This window comes from Varroa jacobsoni, unplaced genomic scaffold (assembly GCF_002532875.2).
Source record: "Varroa jacobsoni isolate VJ856 unplaced genomic scaffold, vjacob_1.0 contig03316, whole genome shotgun sequence".
Classification (NCBI taxonomy): Eukaryota; Metazoa; Arthropoda; class Arachnida; order Mesostigmata; family Varroidae; genus Varroa; species Varroa jacobsoni.
In genome coordinates this window covers 1-11,240 of record NW_019214999.1, presented here as the reverse complement: position 1 = coordinate 11,240, position 11,240 = coordinate 1, and the positions used below count along the sequence as shown (strand labels likewise).

The following is an 11,240-nucleotide window of genomic DNA, read 5'->3' as shown; positions in this document are numbered from 1 at the left end:
GACAATGACCCCGCCAATCATCTGAATTTCAGAGCTAGTCACGACAATAGGGGCAGGTTTTTATTTAAAAAAAGATAGGTTTTTATTCAAAAAAGGTACGATATAATTGGTGTAAGGATGTATTTATAAACACTCAGCAAAGGTAGCGTAATATCATCGGTACACATAACGCTCAATAGCATGCGAGTATTTAGTGGATACTTTATTAAGCTGGTGTACGTATTTATTATTTATATCTCAGATATACTTCACATGTTCCATTTTCTGGATTGAAAATTGGGTTGATCTTCATAAGACACTGTTTATTTTACCTTTCAATCCATCGTTTGTTCTCGTATTTGTGCATTAATTAATACTATAATTTAATATGCAGTTACTTTGCATATAATGGATTCGGAAGTGTAAAACTAAAATATGTCGCATTTACAGGCGAACGTTTCTGAAGCTTTGCACTTCAGTACGTATAGTTTAATCAGTTTTCGTTTTGAACTTACTTAGTATAACATTCTCATTTGAAGTGAGGTCTTACGCCATTCTAAATTGAATCATCGAATTATCTCAACCTGTTCGTGGCCGATCGGCTACTGAATAAATGTCAAATTCATTTCGCTCACTGTGCGATGTGGCAGCTGATGAAAGCTGGCTGTTGACAAATCTATCACAGATGTCCCTGTGAGTCCACGGGTTTCTTCTTTACATTGTTGTCACATTATAAAATCCCTATTATTACATTATAACGTTAGTAGTTAATCACACCAGGTAGAGGTAAAATATTTCATATTTCTTCATCTTTTTAACCGGCTTTCTTATTTACAATTCTATGCAAAGATAATATACCGAAAACAAGCGGATAACACACTTGGAACTTCCCGGTATCTGGTTGGTTGTAGTTGTTCTAACCTTGCCTGTAGCTTAATTAGATTTTACGTTTGGGAGGTTATTTCGTTAAGTTTCACGAAAGGTAATCCTTTCTCAGATTATTATACTCTGCTTTACAATTTGCTGATGGAATGTTCTCGTCAGTTTGGTAGGAATCGTCACTGGAGGCAGTAAGGTTGATTTGAAAAAAGTGCTCAGATTTTATAAATGGCTGTAAAGGATATCCCATAATCAAGAGTACCGAACGTTGAGTTCGTTAACCTTGCAATTCAAGTCTTCAAGTATCATGTGCGTTCAACACTGAAGTTCTTTTGTTGTAGTTCATCTTGCGCTGCTGTGTAGTTTGGAACCACCCCGTTACTGCGCTGGTAATCCAATCAGAGAGCACTGTCGATAACCATACTCGGCTGTTATCCGAGATGCCAGCCAGAAATTATTATGGGAGTTGTTAAAATGTTTAGGTACATGTAGTTCCATTAAGCGATTAGTTTACTGGACAGTTTTATCCCCTGTATTGGACAGTGACTATTGCAATTTTATTTCGACTTCGGTATTCTAATTCTATCGATGGTGCTCGAGCAAACTGTACTCAAAAATGGGCTTTTCTCTTACTTTTATTATTACACAAAATACTCATTATCATTTGCACGAAATACTTTAACGTCTAATCGGTTTTGACTTCTTTGAACTCTTCAAACGCGGATGATGCTTTGGCTGCGCCTTCCAAATGATCGCCATCATTGTCGAACCCATCAGTCTCGTCAGCGGAACCGCCACATGAGGTACAGACATCTCCGTCCTGCTCAAAAGCAGATACCATTTCATAGTCATCGTAACGAGGTGTGGCCTTTTCATTAAGTTCGTCCATGAGTTGCTCGAGTTTCTTGGCTTTACGGACCTCATTCTCCTCGATAATAAAACATAGATGCTCCGTCAATTTCTCTTTTCGGTCCAATTTCTGGTGAAGAATCATTTTAGCCTCAATGAACTCCTTTTCAATCCGAACATAATTCTTTCTGCAATCAGTAAGGCCATAAACCATTATTTGTCATTCGTTGGACTCATTATTAATTGGCGAATTATTGAATATGAATAACTGCTGTTTAACAAAATATAGATAATAGCTCACCTAGAGAAATCAGCTAATTTTAGAGAGCCATGATGTCTTTATAGGCCAAAATAACAGCTTGACAAATCAGCTTTAAGCGTGGTTAAAGTTGCTTAACACATATCCAATTCTACCGCAATTCTATAAATAGATTGGATCAAATTAAAATTATTCTCAATGTAAACTTTATTAATTAAGCAATATTTAACACTTCTAGAGGCATCCTCCAAACGTACTCGGCTTTGTTGAAATCGATGCTTGCAGTTTCTATTTCTTTTCGAAGGATAGCAACGTCAGAGCTGAGAATAAGGTCCAGCCTGGCCAATTCCGCTTTAATCCTGCCCAATCGATGGACTTCAGCCGCAGTTCGCCGTTCTCGTTCCTGAACGGCCTGAGCAAGAAGCAGTTTTCGTTCACAATTTTCTTGTTCTATCCGTCGTTGATACTCCTCAAGTTCATACAGATCCGACGGCTTGCCAAAACTGAAAACACCCACAAGAGCTTGCAGGTTTAGAAGTAAGATTAGATGGATTCACGAAAACTAACGGGTTAGTCTATTAAACATCATATAATCAGAATAAGGACAAGCTATTGATACGCCCTAGGTGATGGTAGTTACTGAACAAGATCAGAGTAGTAACTTAATCGATTGAGTCATAAAGCAATAAACTCGCTTTTATGTTAGCCAATGTTACTCGGTAGCGGTTTCTTCCAGAAAAAGCGAATTTCTCCATCCTTAGTTCCAGTAGCGAACGAAAGCAGTGGTTGACGGTGAGAGATCTAAATCTAGCCTAAATAGGCGCTGCTCTGCCATTTAACTTTACAGTTGGACAATTTAGGTCGATTAGTTGGAACGGAATTGTCGCCTAGTTGAAACCGGCTTTACTCCCTGTCCGTTTTAGATTTCGTCTCTTTACCTACTTGCCTTTTGTTCTACGATTATCTGCACTCGACAAGCCTTTGTTACAACAGTGTCTCAAAGGGCTTATGTTGGGATCGTTTTATTGTCGCTTCAAGTCGCACTGTGACCGCAAACATAGCTATCGCTAGATCAGTGCAGTACATCCTGTGCTGCTTTCAGCCTCAATGTTATGATGGATTATATGCGTGACAGGGTGTTTCTTCCCTTGCCATAGAGTAGTTTGATGAATTGAGACGAAGGCACTAAAAGTATGCCAGTTGAAGCCAGCCGACAAGTCGTAGAAAGAGCGATTAAGTGGTTAAAAGAGGTAACGCCTGTCCAGGCGGCGTCAGACTACGCAAGTCAATGCTTAAAGTTACAAATACGCTAAAGTCAACAATTAGTTCAACGACATGCCCGACTGTAAAGTCCTAAAAACGAAAACATCTGCAGTCCATCTAGCGTATGTTTCAGTGCTTTTGCGTGCTGTGACAATTGCTGTGGGCGAAGCAGACACCGTAAGGAGTTTAAGCATCGTAAGCAGATGTTTCAATTCTGGTAGCGGCTGTAGCAATCGTGTCTTGCGTTCGATCGAAACACGTTGGAATTCGCTTTCCACAGTAACGATAAAGAAATTAAATTTGGATCTGATAGGGAAAAGTGCGACGATCTCTGGTATACTAGGCCAACAAAACAGCCCGTAACGTAGGTCGAGTGCTCAGGCGGTTGGCTTGGCTAAAGCCAAAGATTTATCAGCGTACATATTCTTAATGGATAGTAGGACAAATTGTATACAAAATATGTAGTCGGGTATATAACCACTCGCCTATTCGCTAGATATATTAGCACCATCCGATGGCATTCCAAGCGAGTCGATCCAGCTTAGGACATTTTCTTGCTTCAATAAATGAGTTATTTTAGATTTGCAATTAACTGTTCTATTGATTGCAGATTTGCACAGCACTACAAAAATTGCTATAAAAAGGATGGAGAGTAAAGAATTAAAATAAATTCAGATAGGAAAATCAACTTTACCTTAAAGTTCAGCCGGCCCACAGTGCAAGAAGCAGTCATCGGGAGTCATAAAGAATCAAGAAATGCACAATGGATATATTGTGGCGAAATGTGTCAAAGACGTACATAAAGCATTTCTGGGCATATTCACTGAAGGCTTTGAAAACTGAGATACGAAAAAAAAAAAAATATTTTAAAAAGTTTCTGCTACAATCTGTATTCATGCGGAAAGTATGGTCTTAGTTTATGTATATGTTAATCGGCTGCTCTCAATAATGCACAACATTGAAAATTCTACTCTCAAAAAGAGTGGTGAATTTTTATCGGATTCTGATGCAAAATTATTTTTGGTGAACGTTTATACGAATGTTTAAACTATATGGGCTAAAAAATAAAGTTCATGCAATCCGGATTAATGGGTCACCGCCCTTATGGTGCTACGCTAATAGATAAAGTTTTAGCCAATGCACCTCTTTTTTTCCATGGCCTGCGGAATGATTTCGAAAACTTCGGGCTTCAGTACACTACTGCCGGCACCAATGCTTTCGTTTATTCTCACGGGACTTGTTGAGCCCTTATTCGGTATTCCGCTTGTACTAGATGCCTTGTAATGCACGTCTTGGTGGTCTTTCCCGTTGGCAGTCGAATCCCTTATTTGACGTCGCTCCTTGATCTCGTCATCGGCTAAGCGTCGATTGAAGTTTTTCACCAAAGCGATCTTGGAGATGCCTTGCAGAACCTCTTGTGGGATGAGGTCTGGTGATGCCGAGTTGCGTTCACATTGTTGGACAGGAAGCCCTGGTGGAGGCGAGGATGATTCAGGACTACTCATCGGAGGCGTTGGCGGACTAGGGCCCTGTAAGATGGACATATTGGAGACACCTGCATCATAACCATGCTGCAAAATTGGCAATAGAAATTAGGTTGCAGCCAGATCTCTATGCAACGCAAAATTTATAATTAGCAATTAAGGAAAAAAACTGGTTAAGTACACGAAATCCCGAAATAACGCAATTTATCGTAACATAATACCAGACGAGACGTAGGGCTTATCTGTTTGGAGATAAACCTTGTAGCAGATTTTCTTTAATTTGAATAGTTTATGAGCTTGTGCTTAGTTAGGTTTATGTCGAAAACAGCCTCTATGTACATACATGTATACGCTCGAACCATTTCGGTCTTATTCTGTTGTCTTAACTGCAATTGACAAAAATACTCATATCGGTGTTATTGTTACAATTAAAGCAGTTCGGTTTTTGGGTCCTACCATTAGTCAGCGGGCCCTCTTTTTGCCCACGTCTATGTATTGCGTTCGATCAACATAAAGATGACATCAAGGCAGCTTTTCAAGCGGCATTTTCCGTTTTTTTACTGTTATCAGAAATTAAATAACCCAGTGCATTTTAGGGAGGGTCGACTTAACATTTGCCAAAATGCATTTCTCCACTTTTACTTCTCGTTGATAGTAGATCCGTGTTTGCTCAGCCTGATGCATGCAAAAGTTAATTATTGCTTTAAATATACGCCGAACAAAGCTGTTTTATTCAATATTTATAGAAAATAATAAAGCTAACATTAAAATTAGTATGCCTTTGAACAGTAAATTAGTCTCTGTAAAAATAAACGCGGTAACATTCATCAAGTGTTGAAGCCGCTGATGTCTCGAAAACTATGTGGATGGGCTGTGATAGCTTATATAAATGAGTTACCTGAACAAGAGCAGGGAGGCATGATGGCACAGGAAAAATAAATGCATATTACTTATGTTTGAACTGCTAATAATAACTCTATAGCTTTACGTCCACATCGCCGAAAGATATTTCCATCATATGAATCGCTCCCAACAAGTGGGTCTGTGCCTAGATTCGAACCTAAACTACAATGTGTTTTTAAAGTTAGCAGGCAAATACATTACCCACTAGGCTATCATGGCTTTCATACTTACATCACTATTCTATTTAGGTTCAACTTGTTACGAATGTTTACAGAGTGGAATCAGCCTGAGACTGTTGTGAGGTGTTGCGTCATTGTTAGCAATAAGGATGGCAATCGGCAAATCGCCTATTCTATTGCCATATGTGTATTTGATAGAGTTACCTTGTTAGTCTACCAATCCTGCATTGTATATAATTCTAGATTAAATGGCTAATGAACTGGAATGCGGAGGAGTATGTCGACACTTCTGTACCCTGCTAGTAAGCCTCATTTATTCGTTCCTGCTGTTCTGAGATGTCGGTCTCGAGTCAAATGTCGGCCTCCGCTGCACGAACAAAAATATGGAGTTATTACGTGCAGTTGGTTATTCTGCCACTCGTTTTGGGTGTCAACAACATTTAATTTACTCAGAGCATTTTCACACGTCTATCTTCTTCTAGAAGCTTCTTTTTTGTCTCCAATGAACGTACTGCATTCAAGCATCCATTTGGCACTATAATTTTCGACAAGCAACAATTTTTACTCAGCAAGTTTGCGCAGGGGCGACTTAGGAATATCTCAGTATACTAAGTTTATAAAGCAAATTCGCTTTGTACAGTAAATTTACGATTTGTCAACAAACTTAATTGTTATTATTGATTATTTTATGCATTGATACCTGTTTCTATATTGCCACTGCACAACAAACCAATTAAACACACGTAGGTGTCACTACTACACGACCAGTGTTTTGAGCGCCCAACGAAATGCAAGAAGTGGCTCCGCCTGGTCAATGGAGATTAAACTATTAACCGCAGCTGACTCATTTTCTTTATTTTGTTTGCTTTTATTCACAGGTTTTACAACGGCCCAAAAGATTCAAAGTCTAACAAAAAAGAAACTACCAATGCCTAACGGCCACTGGAAAGACTACCATTGGCCTAGAAGGCGACTAATTAAGATTGCTAGCGATATTTCGAGCTTGAGTATACCGAGGCCTGGATGTGAGCGCGGCCAAGCCGAACTGGGTCAGGACAACGTTGTCAACTGACAGAAACCGACGGCTCTATCCCAAAAATGGATCAACAGATCACGGTCAACCTTTTCTTTGACTTTGGCCCAATGGCCGGATTTTAGCAAATAAATAGTCCGTTGGCGCTTGGTTGCGATATACTCGTGAGTCCCGTTTCTTCGACTGCATATAGCGACGAAGACGCACAATGAATCCCCCATCTTATAGATCGGAAGGAAGTGTGAAAACTACAGGGAACGGACTGGATGAACTATTAGGCTAACGCTAATGATAAACCTCAAAGAAAATTTAAAAGTGGAGTCCCGTTAATACGAAGGCGCTGCTGTTTTGCTCTAGTGTTAGACTTCTACTTTGTGCGCCTCGATCAGACTGCGAAGTCAGAATCATTAATAGGCCAGATAATTCGTCGACGATTATCATCGGTTATATATTGGGAATTGGCGCAGACAGGCGGTCATGCTGCATTCTCCCAGTTCATCAGGACTATTTAATGTATCTTATATAACAAGGTTAATAATATGTTATTAGCTTTGTCGGTATACGTCGGATTTGCATCAAAGAAAGCGAAACGAAAAGAGAAGACAAAGTCTAGACATCTCCCTTAAATAACAAAAGTATCTCTTGGGCACCACTTTTTTATTTTCACCTTTGGCAAATGTTTACACACTGTTGATTCTTAGGAAGACAACAAGGCGAAACCAAAGAGCTCAAATGGTTGGATGCAGTATTGTATTTTCTTAGAAACAACACAAAGGAGGGCTTTTACAGACACTCTTAGTGTCTGTAGCAGAAAGGCGCTTGAAAAGAATATAGTCGCAGTTACGGATAATCATCTGTAAATATCTATGGTGCTCAAAAAGCTGGAAAAATACCTCGGCAATAACTATCAATTTTTTCACCTTTTGCATTATCCTCCAGCATATTTGTTTCCATTATTACTGCGGTAATTCAGCTCCTCTTCTTTTTGAAAAATAGACCATGCCAGCGTCCATAAAAGATACTGAAACCACCGTTAATCTTATTATCGGTCAATGGGGTTGAACACTGTAGCAGATAAAAGACCTACCCAAAACTAGAAGGAAACTTTCCTCAAGTTGTTTTCTAATTATTTCTATATTCTCGGGCTATTTCCTTTTCCAGAAATTAGTTGGACAAGAGGACGTAGTCACCGGCGACGGTAAAGACACGCTGATTAGAGATAGAGCTTAGCTAGAAATAGCAACCCCTGTGACAATTATATCCGAAACAGTTCTTTAGTGGGAATGACAGCAACAAAATATGCTTAAAAAAATACTCTCGCATAAGGTCGACCCTTTCGCTTTATGTCGACATATCTGTCATGTAGAAAAATAGCATTGACAGATGCGTCTCAGCTTGCTTCAGAAGAACATGGGATCACCGTGACCGTTCCGGCTAATTATTATCTAATGAAGTTAACTAGCGTAATAATAAGAGGTTTTCGGCAGATGCATTACCCTTAAAGTCTTTCCTTTGGTCATGGACAAGAACTTGATCTTAATTTGTTTTCAGTGTTTTCAGCGCTCAAAGGTTCCCAACATGTTAAATCTATTCTGTACGCCCATGAAACCTTGCTTGAGTTAACGAAGCTTTTGAAACGTGTTTCGTTGTGGTATTTTTACTCAGAGTAGTTCTTTGAAACTCGTGTTAACGTCAAAATCACTTTAATCGTTCTGTGCCCAACTAGGAAAATGGCGACAGACAGTAACCTAGTTGGTAATTAGCACTACAGGGTAACTCTCAAACTAAAAATGTCGGACAAAACGCATGGCGGTCTCAATTTAGCCACGACCTAAACCTCGAGGTCCTCTGAAAACAACCGGCAAGCCGTACTATGTGCTATAAAAAGCATATGTAAGTCACTTCAGTATATACAGAAAATATGCGTGTATCCTTCACCTCTGGTGGTTCCTATACCATGTGTCATGTAAGTTAAAAATTACATTACCGATGTAGGCAAATAGGAGAGAACAGTGAACCAGATCAAAAAGCGATTTGCTTTGATTACATTATATCCAGTCAAAGACGTTACCTTTACGTGGGCCTCGGAGGGAGTTTGATCTGTGTTCCTCTGCATCGTTATGAGCTGTGGTTTCGAAGCTCTGTTGGTGATTCTCTTTGGCGTATGGCCTGTGAAGAACAAAATTAATTTCGCGGTTAGAGAAAATTTCATCATCCGACAGGTCGCCCAGAGGATACGTACCTATTAAGTACTTCTCCTCTAAGCGAATTTTCTGGATTAAAGAAAACTTGAATTTCGTACAGTTATATTACGGTGCTGCTCAAATACAGTCATTTGCAAAAACAAATAGTTACTGATGAGATTTAAACAATCTCATCGGTAACTAATCAAGTAACTAACAGTGAATCGTGTAAAGGTCTATTGCCGTTAAAGCACTTAGATCAGTGACGATTCTACCAATATTTGACATTATGCGACGGGATTCCAGACTTATTTTACCCCAAAACGCTCAGACTTATTGAACTGATTGGTCATACCGGAAACGTACGTTCTGATGCACAATTTGAAATTGCAAACAAATAGATTTATTGTCTACATCAGCCAAATCGTAATGAAAGCTATGTTAAACATCAGCATAAAGAAAGGCCAGATAAAACATGTTTACATCACATTGCATTTAGCACATAATGTGCTATCATAATAGTGTTTCTCGTGTAGATGTGTAAATACCGAAGATAATCTTTGTGCAACAAACGTACCTATAGCCCGGATATAGTATGTATATATATATAGATATATACATAAACTGAATGGAGACTGACAATATACGGGTGTTCTTATACTCCGACCGAGTCAGCTACTATCTATTGTGTACGTTAGCTCTAGGTGACCTGATTGATCAAACGAAGTGAATACTTCAAACTAGACCTTACACCTTCGTTTTGCAATACCTTTCCAAACGGAGAACCCAGATTCATAGAACTGCAAGGCCGTGAACCGATCAAAGTAAAAAGCCGATAGTAGTCTCTTCGCAAAACGCTTTTTCTAAGCCAAGTTAACGTGTCCTAATCGACATCCTGATAGCCATACTATGTTCGAAAATAAGGACGAGAGTACGGAGTAGCTTTTTAATGCTGTGATTCTCCCTTTCGTTTGGAAGCCGATGCTACCAGTCCAGCAATCCCTTTGGTTTCGGTTGATTTTTCGCGACCTAACCCGTAAAATATGCGCTTTATTATATTTTACCCATCGGTGCCGGAGGAAAAAAATATTTACACGTACTTCATCAAAGTAGGTGTACACGATCTCTAGCGTACTATTCTCAGCTATGTTGGTCGCATGAGTATATATGCGACTAATATCATTTAGGGCTGCTGAACTATACTTATCGTCGATTCTAGACTGCATTGACGAGCACTCGGATCACCGTACGAATTTTGTAAAGGAAGCAAAGCCTACCATACTAGTGACGTTATCTACAAAGGCTCCGAACTTCAGGCCGACTTATCGTTTAGGTCGTATATTAAGCTCACGAGCACTATGGGCAGAGTTTTGTAAGAGCTAAAAATGCCCTGGTAATCTTTTATCATCCAGTAATAAACGACGATACAGCTTATTTGCGAAAACACGCTACTTGACTCCTACGGTGGCGTCCAGCTTGAACGCGATGTGAGCATCCCCTGTGGGTACTTGTGCGCTTCCTATACGCTGATTGTTGCCTGTTTGCTTGCTCTCATTAGTTAAGTACTCGAATTTACTGCTTCAAAAGAATCCCAGTTTTGTTTGAAACCGCACTTCAATGTTCCATACACTCTCGTTATCTCATCAATATCAGTCATCCTGCCACGTTCCCGTGAGGATGCCGTGGTAGCGTGTTCACGCGTCACCTGCTAAGCTTAGCGCCAGCCTAGGCATAGCCCTTTCGTGCTGAGAGCCAATAGTTTGATGCAATACTGTATAAGCAGATAGAGAAACTTATTTTTAGTTATCCTGTCATTTAACCGGTGTCGCCGATATGTAAAGGGCCTATCTGCGTCTGTGTGGTCGAAAAGCAATAACAAGGGCTTTACAATTACTAGATCTGGGCTTGTATAGCCACTCATATATTTATTATTAAGAAATTATTATAATAATAAGAATATTATTTTATCTATCCCAAATCTTTCATTGTGGCTCTTGACTGTTATCGCAGGTCATTTGCGTAAAGCATCTGAAAAGTCTCGAGTCAATACGCCTACAGAAGGCACTTAAAAATCGGTAATCTACTTGTCTATTCAACAGTCTTATTTTCTATCTATTTTTTTTTTGGCAATCGAGCCGCTTGGACAAGAAGATTCTTTGGCCGGAAGACAACTTCAGCATCTCGATCATGCTTGACCTTTGGAACGACAGCGTTGCTATCATGGGATGG

General features: G+C 39.6%; 1 protein-coding gene across 2 annotated transcripts; it reads right to left on the bottom strand.

Annotated features, from left to right (window-relative positions):
- Nucleotides 1-53: 53 nt before the first annotated feature.
- Nucleotides 54-9,012, bottom strand: LOC111272802 (uncharacterized). 2 transcript variants are annotated; one of them, XM_022854433.2, is made up of 4 exons: nt 8,900-9,012; nt 4,373-4,758; nt 2,224-2,469; nt 54-1,895 (listed from the first exon to the last, which is right to left on the bottom strand). In XM_022854433.2, exons 1-4 carry the CDS (start codon nt 8,942-8,944, stop codon nt 1,544-1,546), a joined length of 1,029 nt encoding a protein of 342 aa, XP_022710168.1. In that variant the 5' UTR covers nt 8,945-9,012; the 3' UTR covers nt 54-1,543. The 2 variants fall into 2 exon arrangements, with proteins under 2 accessions (XP_022710168.1, XP_022710167.1); XM_022854432.2 differs by having other exon boundaries at nt 4,373-4,800; nt 8,900-8,999.
- Nucleotides 9,013-11,240: the final 2,228 nt, after the last annotated feature.

Excerpts from the sequence above, each read along its gene's own strand:
- LOC111272802 (XM_022854432.2), bottom strand. The coding sequence starts at position 8,944 with ATGCAGAGGAACACAGATCAAACTCCCTCCGAGGCCCACGTAAAG. Across the intron at positions 2,470-4,372 it reads CAGGCCATGGAAAAAAAGAG|TTTTGGCAAGCCGTCGGATC; the intron begins GTGCATTGGCTA and ends GGGTGTTTTCAG. Across the intron at positions 1,896-2,223 it reads ATCGATTTCAACAAAGCCGA|AAAGAATTATGTTCGGATTG; the intron begins GTACGTTTGGAG and ends TACTGATTGCAG.